The 23,390-nt window shown below is 38.4% G+C and overlaps 1 protein-coding gene across 2 annotated transcripts in view; it reads left to right on the top strand.

Moving 5' to 3' along the window:
* Window positions 1–3,709: 3,709 nt before the first annotated feature.
* ZCCHC17 (zinc finger CCHC-type containing 17) overlaps window positions 3,710–23,390 on the top strand; it is a 44,547-nt gene continuing 24,866 nt past the window's right edge. The window contains exons 1-4 of one of the 2 annotated variants that reach the window (XM_052660602.1): window positions 3,710–3,773; window positions 3,974–4,094; window positions 13,092–13,149; window positions 21,999–22,099. In XM_052660602.1, coding sequence (XP_052516562.1) covers window positions 4,029–4,094; window positions 13,092–13,149; window positions 21,999–22,099 — 225 coding nt within the window. In that variant the 5' untranslated portion in view covers window positions 3,710–3,773; window positions 3,974–4,028. The remainder of the gene's footprint in view (window positions 3,774–3,973; window positions 4,095–13,091; window positions 13,150–21,998; window positions 22,100–23,390) is intronic. The other variant, XM_052660595.1, reaches the window with a different exon arrangement.

The following is a 23,390-nucleotide window of genomic DNA, read 5'->3' as shown; positions in this document are numbered from 1 at the left end:
GTATCCTTCAACTTTACCAGATTCATTGATGAGCTCTAGGAGTTTTTTGGTAGCGTTTTCAGGATTTTCTATGTATAGTATCATGTCATCTGCAAACAGTGACAGGTCTACTTCTTTTCCAATTTGGATTCCTTTTGAATAACCATTATAAAACCCTAGGTTTCTGCAGAATATAATTTGAAAAAAATCTAAATGCCATTTAAAAAAATGGCAACCCTTTACAGTCCTGAAATTGTAAGCCTGTTACTGTTGTATAATAAGATTTCTCTCAAAAATACATCCCAGCTTCCTGCTTAAAGAATTTCATAGGGTTTCTTAAGCTACTGTTCTAAAAAAGGAGCAAATAGGAGAGCTTTAAACTTAGCTGTTCATACTCTTATCACAGCAAAAATCTGTAAAAAATAACTTAAGATTGTGTAGCTCTTCTGTGACTTTTGTTTAGAGAAGAACAGTTGACAGAGTAGGTTATTTGAATTTAATTTAGATGTCCTAGCTGCTGATGCCTGTATGGAGTCTGTACCTCAGTACTGCCCCAAGAGTTGAAGGGATAATTGAGGTGTCTTGATAGAGTCATTGGCCTCAGGTTAATAACTTTTGTTTTAGGATATGAGGTGAGGAAACTGGGCTGAGGGAAGGGAAGGACTAGAGATGAGACTGCATAGCTTGGAAATTGGAAGAGGCAGGATCCAATCAGGTTGTGTTGCTTAAATTTAAGCTGTTTATCAGCCATTTCTCAGGAACTGACAAATCAGTGATAAAACTCACCTCTGGCTGACCTAAACAAAAAAGGGCAAATTTGTTATAAAGATATAAGTTGTCTTATGGAATTCAAGGACAGGCATGTTCCTGGGTGTTGGAATGTTTTAGAACTAGGATTTGGAAGGCTGACAGAATTTTCTTTCATTTTTAAGTGAGACTGTTTAGTTAATGGATGGTCATTGTAAATCAGGAAGAGTTTCCAAAAGTAGGACCTGAAGTAATCATCTGAAAGTATAGGGGTGTGCTCAGGGTTCAGAAGAAGACAAAGTATTTGCCTATGAAAACTCAAGGAAAATAGAGTTTCATGTCTTAATGTATCAGTTCAGTCCCTCAGCCGTGTCCAACTCTTTGCGACCCCATGAATCACAGCACGCCAGGCCTCCCTGTCCATCACAACTCCCGGAGTCTATTCAGACTCATGTCCATTGAGTCGGTGATGCCATCCAGCCATCTCATCCTCTGTCGTCCCCTTCTCTTCCTGCCCCCAATCCCTCCCAGCATCAGTCTTTTCCAGTGAGTCAACTCTTGGCATGAGGTGGCCAAAGTACTGGAGTTTCAGCTTTAGCATTAGTCCTTCCAATGCACACCCAGGACTGATCTCCTTTAGGATGGACTGGTTGGACCTCCTTGCAGTCCAAGGGACTCTCAAGAGTCTTCTCCAACACCATAGTTCAGAAGCATCAATTCTTCGGTGCTCAGCTTTCTTCACAGTCCAACTCTCACATCCATACATGACCACTGGAAAAACCACAGCCTTGACTAGATGGACCTTTGTTGACAAAGTAATATCTCTGCTTTTTAATATGCTGTCTAGGTTGATCATAACTTTCCTTCCAAGGAGTAAGCGTCTTTTAATTTCATGACTGCAGATACCATCTGTAGTGATTTTGGAGCCCATAAAAATAAAGTCAGCTTTCCACTGTTTCCCCATCTATTTGCCATGAAGTGATGGGACTGGATGCCATGATCTTAGTTTTCTGAATGTTGAGCTTTAAGCCAACTCTTTCACTCTCCTCTTTCACTTTCATCAAGAGGCTCTTTAGTTCTTCTTTGCTTTCTGCCATAAGGGTGGTGTCATCTGCATATCTGAGGTTACTGATATTTCTCCCAGCAATCTTAATGTGTAAGGAGTCATAAAGAGTCAGACACGCTTATGAGGCCAACCAGCAGTATTCTCTGCTAGAGGACTTCCATTTATTCTTAAAGTTCTACTCACTTGTCACCTTTTAAACTTTCAAATGTCCTTATTGCCCCCAGGCTCTCTTCTGTTTTCTTAATAAGTAAGTGAGTGAAATTACTCAGTCGTGTCCAACTCTTTGTGGCCTCTTTGTTTTCTTAATACTTTGAACCTAATCACTTTTTTTTTTTAAAGCACTGATAAATACTGCATTGTGGGCGTCTTAGATGGTGCGAGTGGTGAAGAACCTCCTTCCCAATGCAGGAGACATAAGAGACGCACGTTCGATCCCTGGGTTGGGAATATCCGCAGGAGGAGGACATGGCAGTCCATTCTAGTATTCTTGCCTGGAGAATCCCATGGACAGAGGAGCTTGGTGTGCTATAGTCCATGGAGTCTCAGAGAGTCCGACTTACCACTGAAGCAGCTTGGCACAGCACACAGCACAGCAGTGATTTATCTTGCAGAGTAAAGAGCCATGGTTAAGAGCCACTAGGTTGCTGGTTTCCTCTCTGTTTAAAACCAGAAAGCTGGGCAAGTGTACCTCTAAGGTCTCTTCCAACTTCAGAGTTCTGAGACTTGATACTCTGGCAGCATCAGTATCACCTGGGGGCTCATTAGAAATGCCCTTTCTTGGGCACCACCCTAGACCTACTGAATTGCAATCTGCATTTTAACATGATTCATAAATAGTTAAATAAGTTCAGTGTATCCAGCAATGGGCTTATTATATAGGCATTAAAAGAAGATGTGTGTATTTATGTATGAATTATTAAAATATAGAAGAAAATGGCTATTAACTAAGATTAGTTAATGGTTTCATGATTCCATTAAAAAACCCACTTGTACATATAAACAGTCTGAAAGGATATAAATCAGGCTGAATTAAAGATGATTTTCTTTTCATTATTAATGTATTATATGAACTTTTGAAATGTTTTTAATTTCATTAGGGGAAAAAAGTAAGCTATACTCTCTTTTAGAAGTCATTTCAATGCCTGCTGCTGCTGCTGCTAAGTTGCTTCAGTCGTGTCCGACTCTGTACGACCCCATAGACGGCAGCCCATCAGGCTCCCCATCCCTGGGATTCTCCAGGCCAAAGATACTGGAGTGGGTAGCCATTTCCTTCTCCAATGCATGAAAAGTGAAAGTGAAGTCGCTCAGTTGTGCCTGACTTTTAGTGACCCCATGGATTGCAGCCTACCAGGCTCCTCCGTCCATGGGCTTTTCCAGGCAAGCCTAGTATCATTTTTAAAAGGGCTCCCCAGGTGGTACCGTGGTAAGGAATCTACCTGTCAACGCAAGAGACACAGGTTTGATCCCTGGGTGGAGAAGATCCCTTGGAGTAGGAAATGGCAACCTGCTCCAGTATTCTTGCCTGGAAAATTCCATGGGCAAGGAGCCTGGTGGGCTACTGTGCATGAGGTCACAAAGAGTCGGACACAACTGAACGACTGAGCACAGCACAGCATCATTGTTAAAAGCATGGACTGTGATGTCAGCCAGGATTTAACTCCACCATTTTCTGGCTTTTTGACATAGACCTATTAAGTTGTCCTCTGGAAGCCTTGGTTATCTCATTCATGTATATGATAATTAATTGAACCTACATCTTGAAAATTTTGAGGATTAAATGAGATATTGGATGTTCAGTACTTAGCACAGAGCCTGAACATAGTAAGTGCTTGATAAACATTAGCTCTTATTGCTATTATTGTTCCTTTTTTTTTTTACAGGTCCATTCATTGCTTCCCTCCCCCACCCAAAGCCTTCACTTGGCAAAAGAGTAGCAGTAATAACAATTAAAAAACAAAATACAATAGGCTAATGGCCTTGGGTAAGTATCAAATTGAAAAGGAGTAAGATCAAGGTTTCCAAAACTCCCCATAATTACAGTGGACAAAAGAGGTTTGAATAAAAGTACATGGTGTTAACTCTAATGATATTATTCTGTAGGGACAACGTGTAAATCAGCAATACTTTTTTGTTTATACGGATATGTCTCTAATTGTTGGTTGTTTTATTTCTTTGTGACAGAACACTTCAATTAGCTTTAGCAGAAGAGAAATGGAGGAACCATAGAGCATTAAGGATGAATTCAGGAAGACCCGAGACCATGGAGAACTTGCCTGCTCTTTACACTATTTTCCAAGGAGAGGTATATTCTTTTGTCTTTGAAAACCTACCATTTACATTAAGCATAAATTAAGGGTGAAAAGCTTCGGGGTTTGGAGCTCCTGACTGCTTGAGGATGCCTTGAATGTTACAGTTTAAATGGGAAGTTCTAGTAGAACATCTCACTCCCACATGCACCTCCTCTAAGTTCCAGGCTTCTAACTATGGACTTGACATATCTTCATTTGGATAACTCATAGCATCTCTGATTTAAGGGAATTTTTTTTTTTTCCTTTGGACTTCCCTGGTGGCTCAGACGGTAAAGCGTCTATCTACAATGCGGGAGACCCGGGTTCGATCCCTGGGTCGGGAAGATCCCCTGGAGAAGGAAATGGCAATCCGCTCCAGTACTATTGCCTGGAAAATCCCATGGACAGAGGAGCCTGGTAGGTTACAGTCCATGGGGTCGCAAAGAGTCGGACACGACTGAGCAACCTCACTCACTTGGTCATGCTTCATGGCTTGTGGAATTTTGGTTCCTCGACTAGGGATTGAACCTGGGCCACTGCAGTGAAAGCCTGGAATGCTAACCACTAGACTACTGGGCAACTCCCTTTAATTTATGTTTTAAACTGAATTTTTAATTTTCTCAAGAAATCTGTTCTTTCATTTTTACCATCTCAGCAAAAGCACCTATTATTCATTCAGGTACCCATGCTAGAAATCCAGGCATCATCCTTGATTTCTTCACTTGATTTGATCTTTTTTTCCCTCTCTCTCCAGTCTAGTAGCAAGTCCTATCTTTCTACCTCCCAAATATGTCTCTGCTATCCATACGGACACCTTATGGCACCCCATTAGTTTAACTTTTCCATCTCTTCCTAGCCCTTCCTGGGTTCTCTACTTCTTTTGTAGTTCCCTTCCAATCTGTTTTTCCACATTGTAACCAGAATAACGTTTTATTTATTTATTTGGCGACAATGCACAGCTTACAGGATCATAATTCCCCGACAAGGGATTGAACCTGAGCTCTTGGGAGTGAAAGCCTAGAGTCCTAACCACTGGACCACCAGGAAATTGCCCAGAATGTCATTTTAAAAACAGGTTGGAGAGAAGGAAATGGCAACCCACTCTAGTGTTCTTGCCTGGAGAATCCCAGGGACAGGGGAGCCTGGTGGGCTGCTGTCTGTGGAGTCGCACAGAGTCGGACACGACTGAAGTGACTTAGCAGCAACCTAGAAACGTATTAGAAACCCTTCCTGGAAAAGGCATGGAATTAGTGTATATCATGCTTGCTAAGTGCTTCCTAGGTTTTGTTTGGTAACCCGTAAAAGTCACAAATCTCACATCATTATATCAAAAAAATGAATATCTTTCTCTGTACTTTTGATGTGTATTTAATCATGGATCATACCATGATTGTAAAAGCTTTTATTTCAACTATGTGTGAAATCAGTACATGGTTATTAATAAAAGTGAATGGCTTTTAGTGTATCTAAAAAATAAAAACAGATTGGACCAAGCTGCTTTCTTGAAGCTCCTCTCAGTTTCTCATTACGGTTGAATATTTCCAAATTTGTTTTTATGACCCTTAGGTGACTTGGCTTCTTCTTACTCTGGTGGTGGTGTTTTGTTCTACTCTATTCATTGTCTTGTTGTTGTTTAATCACTAAGTTGTATCCAACTTTTTTGCGACCCCATGGACTGCAGTCCCTTAGGCTCCTCTGTCCATGGGATTTGAAACTTGGATTCAATCCCTGGGTTGGGAAAATTCCTGGGAGAAGGAAATGGCAACCCACTCCAGTATTCTTGCCTGGGAAATCCCATGGACAGAGGAGCCTGGCTGGCTACAGTCCATGGGTTGCAAAAGAGTCAAGACATGAATTAGTGACTAAAACAACAACAACTCTTTGTCTAGTCACTCTGGTCTCCTTATAGCTTCAAATATTCTTAAGCCTGCTTCCTTCTCAGGACTTCTGTACATGCAGTTGTCTCTAACCATCCTGCATTCTCACCAACTCCTCATTTTTTAGGTCTCAGCCCAAATGTCATCTTTTCAGAGATCTTTTTCCCACCATAAATAAACGGCTCGCCTTATATTTATTTTGTATTTGTATAAAGTCTGTCTTCCTTCAGTTCAGTTCAGTTACTCAGTCATGTCCGACTCTTTGCGACCCCATGAATTGCAGCACGCCAGGCCTCCCTGTCCATCACAACTCCCAGAGTCTGTTCAGACTCATGTCCATCGAGTCGGTGATGCCATCCAGCCATCTCATCCTCGTCCCCTTCTCTTCCTGCCCCCAATCCCTCCCAGCATCAGTCTTTTCCAGTGAGTCAACTCTTGGCATGAGGTGGCCAAAGTACTGGAGTTTCAGCTTTAGCATTAGTCCTTCCAGTGAACACCCAGGGCTGATCTCCTTTAGGATGGACTGGTTGGATCTCCTTGCAGTCCAAGGGACTCTCAAGAGTCTTCTCCAATACCACAGTTCAAAAGCATCAATTCTTCGGCGCTCAGCTTTCTTCACAGTCCAACTCACATCCATACATGACCACTGGAAAAACCATAGCCTTGACTAGATGGACCTTTGTTGGCAAAGTGATGTCTCTGCTTTTTAATATGCTGTATAGGTTGGTCATAACTTTCCCTCCAAGGAGTAAGCATCTTTTAATTTCATGACTGTAGTCACCATCTGCAGTGATTTTGGAGCCCAGAAAAATAAAGTCGGCCACTGTTTCCACTGTTTCCCCGTCTATTTCCCATGAAGTGATGGGACCGGATGCCATGATCTTCGTTTTCTGAATGTTGAGCTTTAAGCCAACTTTTTCACTCTCCTCTTTCACTTTCATCAAGAGGCTTTGTAGTTCCTCTTCACCTTTGGCCATAAGGGTGGTGTCATCTGCATATCTGAGGTTATTGATATTTCTCCCGGCAATCTTGGTTCCAGCTTGTGCTTCTTCCAGCCCAGCGTTTCTCATGATGTACTCTGCATATAAGTTAAATAAGCAGGGTGACAATATGCAGACTTAATGTACTCCTTTTCCTATTTGGAACCAGTCTGTTTTTCCATGTCCAGTTCTAACTGTTGCTTCCTGACCTGCATAGAGGTTTATCAAGAGGCAGGTCAGGTGGTCTGGTATTCCCATCTCTTTCAGAATTTTCCACAGTTTATTGTGATCCACACAGTCAAAGGCTTTGGCATCATCAATAAAGCAGAAATAGATGTTTTTCTGGAACTCTCTTGCTTTTTCCATGATCCAGCGGATGTTGGCAATTTGATCTCTGGATCCTCTGCCTTTTCTAAAACCAGCTTGAACATCTGGAAGTTCACGGTTCACGTATTGCTGAAGCCTGGGTTGGAGAATTTTGAGCATTACTTTACTAGCATGTGAAATGAGTGCAATTGTGCAGTAGTTTGAGCATTCTTTGACATTGCCTTTCTTTGGGATTGGAATGAAAGCTGACCTTTTCCAGTCCTGTGGCCACTGCTGAGTTTTCCAAATTTACTGGCATATTGAGTGCAGCACTTTCACAGCATCATCTTTCAGGATTTGAAATAGCTCAACTGGAATTCCATCACCTCCACTAGCTTTGTTTGTAGTGATGCTTTCTAAGGCCCACTTGACTTCACATTCCTTAGAGGATGCTAAACTCCATGAAGTCAGGGCCCTGCTTGTTTTGTTCACTGTTGTGTAGTCTCAGGTAGATGAGTAGAAAATGGTAGGTGCTCAGTACACCTTGATGACTGAATGAATGATCAACCTTTGAGGGAGAAGGCATTGTGTTTGTTTAGAGAGCAGAGGCTTTGGAACCATACAAAACCGGATTCCAGTCCTAGCTCTTTTACTGTCTATGAAATCTTTGAGGTTTTCACTTCATTTCTTTGAGCCTCAGTTTTCTCATTTGTTAGATGGAGAGAAAAACAACTTTCATAGGATTGTGATGATGGTTAAATAAACTATCATCTATGAAAACACAGTGCCTGAGATACAGCAATTCATTAATGTTATCTCCCTTTTTTTAAAGCAGACGAGATTGTTTTCAGTGTCTTAGAGGTACCTGTTTCAACCATGTCATTCTTATGGTGTTCATACTTTATGACAGTTGACAAAGGTTTACCACCTAATAATGTGAGGCCTTTGAAGACAGACTTTGTGACTATTGGTTGATTGTAGATAAATGTGGTTCTAGACTTCTGTTAAGTGGATTCCAGCTTTTAATGTACAAGTCAAGGTAGAAATGATGATAACATTCTGATAAATAGCAAGCAACTGCTCTTCAGAACCTCTGTCCTCTTTCTTTAGGGCCTATGGTATCCCCAGAGGTCAGTGAGATACTAGAGCTCAAAAAGAAGAAATTGTAGCTCAGGAAATAAAACTGATATTTCTGAACATGAAAACCTCACTTGTCAGGTATTGCACAAAAAGAAGGAAGAGCTCTTTCCACAAACTGATTCAGATTTTTAGTAAAGTGGCTCCTAACCTTTATCTTTTTATATGAGACGAGGCTTGAATTAGTGTAGGTTTTATATTTTATTGGTCAAGGATGGATGGGCTAGAGTAGTGTTCAGAAAGAACTTTATAGTTGTAATACTAGAACTGTAGTTCTAGTATTTTATGAACACATTTTGAAAAATGCCTAGAAGTGACTGGAATAAGAGAAGGAGCAATTTCATGATAAATTAAAAAGAAGAAACTTCAGAATATTCATCCATTAGTTGAGTGCCTAATATTTATAAAGAAGTATTTACATTAAAATTCAAAAAAATTTTGTAAGCCCAATGTATGTCAGCACTTGCACACGTTATGTGTCATTGACTTTCTTGGAAGAAATTGTTAATCCCATTTTATGGATAATGAAACTTCTTAGAAGTTAAATAATTGCCCTGATGGTTAATAAATGGCAAGTTCTAAATCAAGTTCTCCAAGTCTGCAGCTGGGGTTGTTCAGTTGTTCATAAATGTGTGGTGGAACCAAAAGATCCATAAGAGAACTCTTGACTGAACTGGGTAGTATAGGAGGAAGGTGAACGGTAAACTCAGTTGTTCTGCCATCATTTGTTGGTACCTCTATCATGACATTTATAGTCTATCTTGTACTATGGTTTCTTGTGTGTATGTCTGTCTTCTCCACAAGAAGGTGTGTTACTGGAGAGAAGAGGCTGTTTATCTCATGTATCTTGGTAACTAATTCAAAATTTTTTAAAAATAGACTGAGCATCTCTTTTTTTTATGTTGTTTTTATTTCATGGTGCCTGATGTATCTTGCATGCAAGTGCTTGGTGAATAAGTGTTTGAGTTAAATTTGAATCTAAGCATTTTAGGATCAGTTCCCTTTGAAGAAGCTGGTGGTGTGCTGCATATTCTAGCAGTCCTCTTAGCGGGCTCAGCATAGTTGAGGGGCCCAGTGACAAGATTGCTGGGAAGCTAATATTCATCCTTCTCTTGTCCTCTGAGAGGCATCTTGGTGCCAGAGTCCATTAAGCATGGTAGGGGGTATAAACATAGCAAAGAGATTTGGGATTTGGCTTAGCCCAGCCATAGCCAAAGAAATGCTGAAGTGAGATTGGTGTTGGGAAATTGAAAATAACATTGGATTAGAAGTCAGAAAACTTCTGTACCTGGTCCTGATACTTTCTAACTTTGTGACTTTAGACAGATAACATGTCTCTGAGCCTCAGATTCCTCGTTTACATTATGGGGATAACTACTTTTAAGGCTGATGCAACGTCTAATCTGAAGATGGTAAATTCATTTTACCTAAGCCCTGAGTTCAGTTGAGATAATTACTGAATTTTCTCCCCTGAGCTGTTTGATTAACTGTTCTTGGGACACCAGGCAGACTGTGTAATCATCTAAGGCAGGTGCCATTCTGTTAATTTCAAGTCTGACTGCACCCTAAGAGACACAGTGATGGAAACCCCTGGTGTTAGAAATGGGCAGGAATGTGTTTTCCTAACTAAACAGTAGAGTGCATCCATTCTGGAGCACATTAACCTTCTCTGGGGATAGGCCATATTAAGATCTGTTATGATATTTCCACAAAAGATCATAATGTGACAGTGAAGTTTCAGGACTGAAAGGTGATAATGTTTTTACAGCAGTAAGGTGATTTAGGCTTCAGTTTCCAGATGCTGCTTTTAAGTTGTTTAGATAATTATGCTCTTAAATAAGATGTTACACAATAGCAAGCATTTCAGCCCTCTATCTAGAACCCTGGAGCAAAAGCCTGAGTGCTTTTAGTTGTTCCAGAAAGAAGAAGGGATTTTCGTTTATTGTAGCTAAAAATATTAAGTTTTACCTTCTTTATCCATGCAGCCTTTTTTACAGAGAACAGCTTGCTTTGTGAACTCGGATAAGTACTTCATGTCTCTGGTTTTCACTTTCTTCATTTGAAAAATGACAGGATTGGATCAGCTAATCTCTAAAGTCCACCTTGCCTTGATTTAAAGTACAGTATCTGCCTTATTGTCCTGTTTCTTTGGGAATACCTGGTCTCTACCTCAACATAGTGTATTCGTCATTTTAAAATAGGAGTTTAGAAATGTTGGTTCTTAACCCATTCTTAATGCTATATCTTGGAGTGTTAGTTTAAGCGCCCATTTAAGAATGAGGAAAAAAAAAAAAGAAAAAAAGGAAAAGAAAAAAAAAAGAATGAGGAAAGTGGAAGTTTTTATCTTTCTATCCTAACATTGAAGTGAATAGTGATAATATTTGGTGAATTGTGAGGCACTGGATTATGAGTCGAAGGATCTAGGTTTTGTGCCTACTGTATCTAAGTTAATTGTTTGGTGGTTCCAGTAGTTGCTCACATTTTTGTGCTTCAGTGTTTTGGACTTTAATAGAAAGCTACAATTTATTGAATGGACTTTGGGTGCCGGGTACTAGTACCTGATTTGTTATTTGCAGCAGCAAGGTGAGTACAAATGGGAAAGCAAGTTATGTTCAAGATTCCACAGGTAAGAAGTGGCAAAGCTGGGATTAGAAGCTACATCTTTCATTTCAAAGCCTGGGTTCTTCCTATATCTAAACTGTTTTGCCTCATCTGGAACATGAGGGCCCACTATATATACTCCTAAGATTGTTGCCAGGAGCAGATAAGATAACAAATGTCACATTGCTTTTGGCTGTTAAAAGTTTTATAGTTAAAGGGAACCCATGAGCAGCTGTAGTGTCATTAAGAACTCCCTGGATTCAGATTACAGCTCTGCTACTTATTAGCTTTGAACATTGTATATTTGAACACTTGGTCTCTCCATGCATCAGTTTTGTCATCCATCAAATGAAAGTAATAATAGTCCAACATTATATGGTGTCATGAGGATTATGTAAAGCACTTTGAAGAGTGTTTTGCATGTAGTGAGTATTTAGTATATGTTAGTGAATAGAGGTGCAGCAAAAATTATCTTCCCCTTTCCCTTCTTCCTTCCCCTTCTTTTAGTTGTGTTTAAGTGTAAGCAGTGATTGCCCAAGATGAAACAACTAAGTTTAAAGTCACTGGAAAGAACAAAGTTTATGTGTGTAACATTGTATTGAATATTTTATAAATAATAATGAATTTAGTGATAAATACAGTATGTAGTGTCAACTTTAATCCCAATCCACGATTGGAAGCAGGGGGTTAGAGGATAGAGGGGAGGAAAGCAGTAGAGGTAGAGTCTGAGATGATGATTTATTTGACAAGGCTTTTGGGCCTTATGTTTCTGTTACCTATGGCCTGCATATTACATAGATCCATCAAGCCTCTTTTGTTGTTGTTATTCAATCGCTAAGTTGTGTCTGACTCTTTGCTACCCCATGAACTGCACCACGCACCAGACTTCCCTGTCCTTCACTATCTCCCTGAGTTTGCTCAAACTCATGTCCATTGGGTCAGTGATGCCATCCAACCATCTCATCCTCTGTCGCCTCCTTCTCCTCTTGCCCTCAGTATTTCCTAGCATCAGGGTCTGTTCTAATGAGTTGGCTGTTCAGCTTCAGCATCAGTCCTTCCAGTGAATAATCAGGGTTGATTTCCTTGAGGATTGACTAGATTGATCTCCCTGCTGTCCAAGGGACTCTCAAGAGTCTTCTCTAGCACCACAGTTTGAAAGCATCACTTTTCGTGAGCTATAGACCATGGAGTCGCAAAGAGTGGATCATAACTGAGTGACTAACATCAAGCCTCTTACTTCCCCATTGTAGGTCAACTCTGCAAAAGACAACTCTTTCTCTGATTATATCTTTTCAAGTTCTGTCAGATGTTGTCTGTGTAATGACTTTTTCTTTAATTGTCTTGATAAAACCCAAGACTCCAGTTGGGAGTGAAATAGAGCAAGCTGTATGGTCTTACTGGTTCAAAGTTTAGGAAAAAGTGATGCCTCACATGATCCATCCCAAAGTATTAAACTTCTCTATTTGGATTGGGGACCTCCGTTCCAGAGAATATAAACTATAACTTTATACGGATGTGAGACTTGGACCATAAAGAAGGCTGAGTGCCAAAGAATTGATGCTTTCAAATTGTAGTGTTGGAGAAGACTCCTGAGAGTCCCTTGGAGAGCAAGGAGATCCAAACCAGCCAATCCTAAAGGAAATCAACCATGAACCTTCACTGGAAGAACTGATGTTGAAGCTGAAGCTTCAATACTGATGCAATGAACTGACTCAGTGGAAAAGACCCTGATGCTGGGGAAGATTGAGGGCAGGAGGAAAAGGGGATGATAGAGGATGGGATGGTTGGTGGTATCAGAAACTCAATGGACATGAATTTGAGCAAACTCAGGGAGACAGTGAAGGACAGAGAAGCCTCGCAAAGAGTTGGACATGACTTAGTGACTGAACAAGTACCATTATACCATCTAACATAACTCCAGTCTCACCAGTGTTTTTATTAGAATCACACATACCTGTCAGTTTAAATTTCTAAAAGAACAGAAAGAATGTTTGACAGAATATCAATTTCAGGCAGTCAGTACCAAGTGGAAATTCAAAGAGATGAGGTTAAATTCTACAGGAGAGAGCTCATTTGTGTGACAAAGATTCTTTTTTTGTTGTTTTTATAGGTTGCTATGGTCACAGACTATGGAGCCTTTATCAAAATCCCAGGCTGTCGGAAGCAAGGTGGGAACCAGTAACTTGAAATTCAGCACTCTCATTTGGCTCTGTCTACTTTCACCTCTAATTATAAGCTTTACTTTTTTCAAATAGTAGTTTGTTTTTGTTTCTAGTGTAAAGATGGAAATACAGACAATTGATTAAAGTTCATTTTTAGGAAGCCTTAACTCTGAAGAATGGTGTTTTTCTGACTTCTGGGGAGGGCAGGGGGCATAACCATTTGTGTTCACTTCTAGAAGTAACTCTTCCCTAAATTTCTCCTATGATCCTGGTTGAGTCAGTTGACCTCTTTGGACTTAGGATTTGGGGAAGAGCAAGCTACTTATTCTCTGAGACTAACATTGTGAGTTTTCTAGCATGTTGCATAGGGAAAGGAAATAGTATTGTAACCAGTACAAATTTATATACATAAAATGCTTTAAATTTTCTTCATAATTGATAGGTATCTATTGAACATTTTTAGAGAATCCCTTTTGTATCTATAGTCTTATTTGTTTCTCTAAATAATTGTGTTAAGTAGATTCCATAGACTGGTGACCTGCTCAGAATGTTTGAGCTAGGTTATAGCATGGTCAGGACTAGAACCCAGGCCTCCTGATGCAGATGTGTTAAAGATCTTAATCTAAAAGATATACATAAATATATTATTAGGAGAAAATATAGAAGAGTATTTGACTACCTAAAAGTCAATATAGAAGTATATTTGACTATATAAAAATAAAAAACATAATTGCAAACATCATCATAAGCAAAGTTAAATGAGAAAAAAGAATTTGCAGTCCATATGACACAGGACTAATAGAAAAGAGGAAAGTAGGAATGGGGCCAAGGATATGGAAGGATAATTCACAGAAGAAAAAACAGCAGTTGAACAATAAATATCTTACAAGATGCTCATTCTCAATAGTGATTAAAAATATAACTGTAATATATCCATTCAATGGAATACTGCTCTGCAGTACAAAGGAATGAGAATGAAGTATCAAAATACACAATGATCTAGATTCATTTCCAGAGAATTATACTGAGTGAAAAAAACTAATCCTGAAAGATTACCTGTATTATGGTTCCATTTATATAACATTTTTAACAGCTTTATTAAGATATAATTCACAGATCTACATTTCATTCAGAGTGCATAGTTCAGTAGTTTTGAGTATAGTCACAGAATTTTGTAACCATCACCACAATCTAGTTTGATACCAGTTTTGTCATACAGAAGAAACTCTGTAGCTATTATTGGGCTTTCCAGGTGGTACAGTGGTAAAGAATCTGCCTGCAATGCAGGAGACCCAGGTTCAATCCCTGGGTTGGGAAGATCCCCTGGAGGAGAAAACGTCAACCCGCTCCAGTAGTCTTGCCTGGGAAATCTCATGGACAGAGGAGCCTGGTGGGCTGCAGTTCATGGGCTCACAAAGAGCTGGACAGGACTGCGCATGAGCATGCTTATGTGACAGTTACCTATTATCAATCACTCCAGGCTGCTTATCTCCCTCTCCCCCTTTTAAGGCATGTTCACATATGCCTATGGCTTCTGAGGTAACTCAGTGGTAAAGAATCCACCTGCTAATGCAAGTGCCTTGTTCCATCCCTGGGTCAGGAAGATGCCCTGGAGGAGGAAATGTCAACTCACTCCAGTATTCTCGCCTGGGAAATCCCATGGCCAGAGGAGCCTGGTGGGCTAAGGTCCATGGGATCACAAAAGAGTCAGACACAACTTAGTGACTTAACAACAGCAACATATACTTATGTATTTTAAATGTCATTGTGTATATTTAGAAGAATGTTTGAAAGAATAGTCAACAAATTAGCCGTGGTCACCTGTGGGGAGCTTGGTTTGATCAAGGAGAGACAGAAAGGGAGCTTTCAGTTTGTGTACAGCAGAAATTAAACACAACTTTGTAAGTCAACTATACTATAAAATTATTTTTTTTAAAGGAACTTTTGCTATTTGTAATTATAAAAAATTTTTTTTTGTTTTACAAAAGCTGACCTTACCTTTAACTTTGGAGACTACTCTGCTGCAAATTGCATCTTAGCTAATTAGAAATAGCTTACTAATAGTTTCCAAGCTAACAGTTGGCAATCTGTAATAAAATCTCTCCTTTCATGTTGGCTGAGATTTAATGACATGAAACTCATCCTCATCCCTGTATGGTATGCACCTCTTTAGACCTGAAGACAGATTTTCTTGTCAGTGTACCTGCCATAGACACCAGTACCTGAAAGTCCCATCCTTACTTTAGCATTTATGTGACACTTTGGTGACTGTGTGAGGATTAAAAGCCTGCCACCTTCCAGTTAACAGTTAGTCTTCAACTCACTTATATCCATACCCTGTCAGATGATGCCTCTGATTGTGACTGCCGGTTTACAAGTGAACCTGTCAGTCTAACAACTGTGCTGAGATAAGCTTGAAGGGAGAGGTCAGAGAGCCAAATCATTAGATGGAAACTCCACAAGTTCTAATCCTGGGCACATCTGTAGGTTTATTGGGTAACTTGAGCAGTTGACTTTTCCACAGTATACTTTAGCTTCTCTGCCCTTAAATGGAAGAAGATTATTAAGTACAGTCCTGAGAAGACTGAGTTATGAAATAAATGATCTCTAGATTTTAACATCTGTCAGGAAGGTAGACTCTAATTTGAGTTATTTTTCTCAGATTTCTGTTTTCAGAATTTTTAAATCACTACTGAGTTAAAGACTGGTTCCTAGTATTCAGATCTAAACTAAATTTTCTTTCCCCTCTTATAGTATTATCTGATAGAACTTTCCACAATGATGGAAATGTTCTTTATCCGATATGTTGTCTAACACCAGCCAGTTCTCCAGGCACCAACTGGTTGGAGAATTAAATGTTTCTGGTCAATAATGTTTGGGTAACAAAAAACATATTAAATATGTCTCCAGTCAATACTTTGCTATGAATCAGGAGTTCTCTCGACCTCCCCTCTATGAGTTTGATAATTTGCTAAAATGGCTCACAGATCTCAGGAAAACACTTTGCTTTTGTTTGCCAGTTTATTATAAAGGATGCAAGCAGGAACAGCCAAATGGAAGAGATGCATAGGGCAAGATACAGAGTGGGGAGTACACAGAGCTTCCATGTCCTCTGGTATACCGCTCTCCAACAAGCTGATGTGTTCAACAACCTGTAAACTCTCTGGCTGTCATTGTTTAAGGGTTTTTATCGAGCTCAGTCTCCAGCCCCTCTTCCTCTTTCCTGGAGGTCAGTGGAGCTGAAAGTTCATCACTTCCATCACTTGGTCTTTGTGGTGACAGCTCCGTCCAGGAATTATCAAGGGTGCCCACAACGAAGTGGGGACTCTTTAGCATAAGCTCTAGTATGATCAAAAGAGACTTATGAATTATAAAGACACCACTATCTCTAGGGAAATTCCAAGAGATTTAAGAGTTCTGTGTAGGGAGCAGGGACAAAGACCAAATATATTTTTATATTATACCACATCTGTTGTTTAATACAGTAGCCTACTGACTTTTAAATTTTGTTTGTTTTGATTAAATTCAAACTTTAAACATCTGTAGCTAGTGACTATTGTAGTGGACAATGCAGCCCTGTATGTTTATGAAGTTCTTTCTTTCTTTACTATCCTCTTCCCACCAGCATTGAACTACAAAATTTTGAGAGTAGAGATTATTCATTGTTGCACTTTTAAAGTGCCCTGCTTGTGGTAGAAGTACAAATATTTTTAGCAGTGAATTCAGGTTTAACAAATGATTACTGAGTTCTATGTTTCGGTCACTGTGTTACGTGGGAACAGAGATAAGAAAACATAGTCCCTGCTGCTCTCAGATTGTTTACAGTCTAGAGGTGTAAACAAATTACAATGTAGTGTAATAAAATGAGTGAAGTTTCAGTTAATCCACTGAGCTGTGAATAGGCTACTGGGATAAGTCAGGGCCTGCTACAGTGCCTGAGATATAATGGATGTTCAGCGAATTTTATTAAATGAAAAAATAAATCCTAGTCCTAGCTCTACCACTTACTAGCTTCTTGACTATAGCAGGTTGCTTGTCCTTGAGCCTTCGTTTCCTTATCTGTGAAATGGGACCATGTGTGTTATTTTTAGAATTTCTTGACTGGCAAGATCATGTCTTAGCTCATCCTTAGATCCATTTTTGCTTATAGTATAGTGAATGTTTAGTAAATGTCTGAATGAACCCCTAATACCACAAGATAAAGGATGTGCAAGCACTTCAGTTTATGTGCTTTACATTATCGTTGTGAATCGCTGATTGAAGATACTCAGTTAGCCAAAAAAGTTCATTCTGGGTTTTTCCGTAACAAAATCCAAACGAACTTTTTGACCAGCTCAGTAAATTAACTTGAAAAGTCTAGAGAGGAAATTCATATGTCCCAGAGGTAAAGGAGACCTTATTTTCATGTTTTTTGGCTGCAGCTGACCTCTAATGGTTTGTAGTTTTTACCTTTTTCCTTTATTGTCAGTGAACTTTGTAAAATTAATGGTGAACATAAAACAGATGGGGTAATATTTTTAAGGGAACTGTTATAGGCTCTGTTTTTTTCATATGGCAGTTAAGATTCTAGCTCTTTCCAAGTTGTCAGAATTTTTTTTTTTTTTTTTTACCAGCAGACACTCAGTTGGGACACATTCTGTTTAAGTATTATATTGGGTATATTGAATATGGTGATGGACTTGATATGCCCTTTGGGTATTTATGACTTAATGTCAGAGATCCAGATACAGACTGCTTCCTCCATGTAACACAATGAGCAAAGCATTTGTGTTGATTTCTGTTTTAGAGCCTTTGCTAGAAAAGAATTAGATGTGTTTCTATTGTTGCGGATTGTCTTTCTCTTTTTAGTTGAAAAGATAACAGATTGATAATATAGAAAATAATGGAGAAGTATCAATATGATGTTGAAGACATTTGAATTGCATTTCTTTATCAGCTCTGTCACTTTGGACAATTTACTTCTAGACTATTTCCTCATGTGAGTCTATGTCACAGGGCTGATGTAAGGAAGGATTAAATGGATGCGTGGATATACTGTATCTAGTGAGGTATCCAGTACGAACTGAGGGAGCCTCATGTTTTATTTTGGTTTTCTGCCATATATACTTAATCCAACTATTGGTGGTGTGTGTGGTTAACAATGAAATACTTCCCAAGAATTCAGGCTGAGAATGAAACTAATGATGAATCCCTCATACAGAGGATAGGATTAGCCACAGACAGAAATATACCAGGTAATTGCCTGTAAATCTGTGACTGAAGGGATGGGAACATTCAAGATTTCAACAAGGTAATCTGAGTTTAATTCCAGGGAAAAAGAACTGGAATGAAATTGCAGTTTAGTAGACTGAAATCTAATTGATTGTATCTTTCTACTAGGAAGAGATTATATGAGTAGATATCAATCTCTGGAACATAGTAAAAGAAAGCCTGAGAGCCTGAAGTTGGCAGTGTTTATCTTACCTTATTAAAGAAGAAATGAATCTGATGATAGGAACGAGAGAGATGGATTCTTTTATGAGGAAGTCCATCAAACCTTCATAGACAGGAAACATATCTCAAAACGTTTGTTTCCCTTTTGTTCTTATTCCATGTTGAGGCAATTTCCAATCATTAATCTGATTTTTAGGTATATGATACTGGGGTCAGTGAGTAGTTTTCCCAGATAAGGACTTGGAACCTTCCAGGTGTAAGAAAAGTATATCTTCTATTGTAAGTTAATAACTTGGTGAATTGTGTATATCTCTGAACCAATCACTAAATTGACAGTCTAATTAATGTATTTTGGTATATAAGCATCTGCACGCTGAAGATTCCTACACTGTTTTTTCAATTCATACCCCTCCTCTGATCTATGAACTTACATATCCAACTGCTTACCTGACGTTTACATTTAAGACTATGGGCTCAACCATTTCTCTTGTTTAATTCACCCAATAAGCGAAGGAGATAAGCCATTAAGTTTCAACTATAAAAATCCTACACACCAAAAAAAAAAAAAATCCTACACACCAGTGTAACAATTTTTGTGTTCCCTTTTCATCTGTGTCCATGAGACATAGTTTTACATAATTTCAATCACAGTGTACGTATCATGTTTAGATTTTGTTTATAAATATATATATTTGGTTTTATAGCTAACATTTTTTATGGTTAAAAATATTCATGCTTATGGAATAATAAGAGAGAACCTACCAAAGCAAATGATCATTACTACCACACAGAGATAGGTGCTGTTAACATTTCAGTGTATTTCCTTATAGTCACATATGTACATAGAAATGAACATACTGAAATTAAGATTATATCCTGTGTATACATTTTGTAGCTTTTACACTTAACGAATGTTAAACATTTTTTTGTCTTTTAAAATACTTTTTATAAACATTTAAATGGCGTTAGTTTATCATTCACATGTATCACATAATCATTTTAAGTTGTTTATAATTTTTCATTATTAATGCTCTGCAAAATGCCATATTGAAGAGATGCTTGGGCCAAAAAATATCCTACTTTGGAATCACATAGGAGAACAAATGGTTAACTCATTCTTTCTTTGTGGTACTCCAATAAATAGACCTGTTCAGGAGAGAAAATGTTCTCTCAAGTATATTAGGTTCAACATTAATTTCCTTCACAACTTCCATTTGCAGTTCAGGAAAAAAAGTGAAGTTTAGAATTAGAGGACAGTTGCAGCCACAAAGATGTCAAAATGAAAGTTTTCCCTTTCCTTTAGGGCATCTGAATTTCCTCTGGGTTTTCTAATTAGGTTACTCTGCTCATTACCTGATCACGAAGAAGAAAAGAGCCCAGATTCATGAATTTTATCCAATTTAAAGATTATATGATGGTCTAAAATTTAAAACATGGGTTATATAATATATATATAAAGCATTTTGGCTCTGGCAGTATTGGAAGATAGACTGTCAACCTCCAGAATCAGCTGAAGTAGGTCTGAGAGACCCAATAACCATGAGCAGAGAAAGGAGTGGCTTCCCACAGGAGCTCCAAACACAGATGGCGGATACTTTGTTACAGGCGTGCTGACAACCTTGTGTATGCATGTGTGTGAGAGAGATTGAGAATAAAGGTTAGTAATTGTCTCAGGAAACTTCAGGGAGCGCAAGTTTTTGGGACAGAAATCTTTGACTTATTTTTTCTTTAGATTCCAGGTTTATTTTCATTCAGAATAAGTGTTTATTATATTAATTTCCCTCAGAATAGAGTTCTCTATTATTAGAACATTTGAAAGTAAAAAAAATTGACCTGTAATCCTATACCCTAGTCTAACCATTGCTATAGTATTTTGGATTATTCCTTTCTAATTGTTGGAATCTGTTTTAAGCATTTTCATTATTTAAATGAGAAATGCTGTTTCCTACAGTGCGTGGCACATAGTAGGCACTCAAATATTTGCAAAAGAATTAATTATTGATATATTTTTACATAATCTTTTGAACATTGTTTTTAATGGGCTGTTGAGTAGCTGTACTGTAGACTTAGCCATTACCCTATTGCTGGATATTTGCTTATTTCTATTTTTTTCCTCTGTCTTAAAAATACATTGAATATTTTGATGTAAATCACTTTTCTAGGTACAGATAGATTTTTCTATGTATAAGATTTTTTTCTTAGTCTCAGAAGTGATTATGGGTCAAGTTAATATTTAGAACTTTTGGTTGCTAGGGACAGAAATGCAGGAGAAACATTTTGTAAATTTCTGGATAATTTCCCTGGGCAGTGTAAGATATTCATAAATCTAGCTTCCATCAGGGCTGGATCCAGTGCTTAGTTTATGCCTTCAGGGCTTTGTCTCTTGCTTATGCAGGCTCTTCTTTGCTTCTGGCTGACTCTTGCCACCTGGTGGTAAAGATGGGCATTGGTAACTTCTTGTAGTTTATAATCCTGACAAGTCTTGAGAAAGATCTGATTCAGCTATATCTTGTGTCTGCCCCTGAACCAGCAGTCACTGTGGCCTGGGGAATGAAGCCTTGATTGCCTATGCCTGTGTCATATCCCCACAGCTGGGGGTTAGATCAGCTCCAACCAAACTACAAGGACTGACCAGATTATTTTAGAATGTAAGGAAGGTGGTTCTCCCAGAAAATGACCTTGGATAGACAAGGAAAAGGATGTCTGTTAATTTTATTAAATATTTTTATCACTCTTGATAGCCATTGCTAAGTGATTTCTAAAAATTTATGTTAGCTTCAGTAGTATTTCTTATTTCACTATATTTATATCAACACTGGATATTATTCTCTTCTAAATATTTTGCTAATTTAATGTATTAAAAATGGCAACCTTGTTTATTTTTACTTTTTTCACTTAATATAATTGTTTTTATAACTAATTTAAATGGCTGCTTACTCTTTTATGAAAGATTTATCATAATTTATCAAGCTGTTTTCCAAGTATTGGTCACTTACATTTTGTCATAATTTTTATTTTTAACCTTTGTAGATAATAATACTGCAGGTATTTTTATATGCCATAAATTTTTGCCTGTGTTGAATTTTTCTTTTGGAAAAATTCCAGTGGTGTTTTTTTTTGCATCAAAGGTGTAAACATCTTTATGCCTTTTGTTTTCAAAGAATTTTACCAACTTATATTTTTACCAGTATTATAAAAATATAGCTATTGCATCACATCTCTGCATCTCTATAATTAAGCATTATTTTAAAGAATATTTGTTAGTTGATTAAGTATAAAAAGTCATCTCAAATTATTTTAATTTGCAGTTTTAAACTAATGAAAACTTTTTCAGTGAATCCCCAACTCCCATTGTCTCTTTACTGTGTTATTTAGAGTATGAGTATGAGTATGCCCAGTGCTTTTTTTCTTCTTGTGCCCAGGTCTGGTCCATCGAACCCACATGTCATCCTGTCGCGTGGATAAGCCCTCTGAGATAGTAGATGTTGGAGACAAAGTGTGGGTGAAGCTTATTGGCCGAGAGGTAAAGTTCTGTGCAACTTCAGCTGGTTAGAAACTGCTAAGTAAAGCTGGGACTTTCTAAGCTTTTCATGGTGATACTTCACGAGTGTTTATATATTGTTAACTGTGGCTGGTAATCTGACCTGAATTTAAACCTTTTGGCTATCTGTCTGTCATGCAAACTCAGAAGGACAGTGTGAACTGTAATTAGTGTGGTCCAATAATTACTTGTTTATGAGACTTCCCTCCCTGAAGTTCATCCAAATGATGGATGTGGAGGGGGAAAACAAAAAAGAACCAAAAAGAGAGAAGAAAACTTAAATCTATGAGCCTGTCTTTAGTAGAAAAGTTCCAAATACACTTCAATTTGGACCAAAACGAAAAAGAACATAGAGTTTACAGTCATTTTTCATACCTGACACCATGCTATGTGAGGGAAAGTGAGAAAATGCAGGAGGACCCTGTTAACAGCAGCTCGCTTGAGGGTCTGTGGGTCTGTGCAGACCACCGGCGTGATGTGCATGTACACTGAGACCTGCTCTTCCCCAGAGGATGGCAGAGGAGACAGTCCTGAAAGAGATATTCAACAGCGTTTGAGTGCCTAATATATACTAGGTCTGAGGGATGCCTGAGTTAGTAAATCAGATATAAATGACTTCAGTGGTTATGGAACTTGTGTAGAATATACATTCTATACAAGAGGAGATAAATAAGAAGTGAGCAAACTAAAATAATTAACAATAACTACAGGTTACAGTAAGTGCTGTAGTAGAGTCAAACGATGTGGAGGTTGATTTAGATACAACGGTCAGAAACAGACTTTTGGGGGGATGGTGGTTGTATATGATCTGAGACCCAAAGGAAAAGGAGCCAGTCATGTGAAGAGTTGAGAAAAGCATATTCCAGGCAAAGAGAGTAGCTGATACAGACCCCAAATTGTAGAGGCCTTCAAGTGCTGACAGAAGCAAAAGAAGACCAATGTGGCTAACAACTGTCTTCACATTTAAAGGCACTGTTAGTTGACTTCATGTTTAAGAAGCTTTTAGACAAAGTCCAAAAGGAGATCTAGTCCACTGGAAAGTTCTTAAATCCATTCTATGCTCATGGATCTCTGAACCAATTATTACACTGAACTATATAAAAAAAAAATAGCTTCAATTTTTGCCTGGTTACTTCCGCAGGCCCTGGATTTCTGAGCAGTCATTTTTGTCTTTCCCCTAAGGAGGGTCAAGAATGATAAAGAAAACCATTTCTTGAAATGCCTTTGCCATAGAATTTGCCTGTTATGCTTATTAGTACACAAAATGTTCCTA

This window comes from Budorcas taxicolor, chromosome 2 (assembly GCF_023091745.1).
Source record: "Budorcas taxicolor isolate Tak-1 chromosome 2, Takin1.1, whole genome shotgun sequence".
In the NCBI taxonomy this organism is placed as follows: Eukaryota; Metazoa; Chordata; class Mammalia; order Artiodactyla; family Bovidae; genus Budorcas; species Budorcas taxicolor.
The sequence above is the reverse complement of the archived record's forward strand: the minus strand, read 5'-3'. Positions and strand labels throughout refer to the sequence as shown.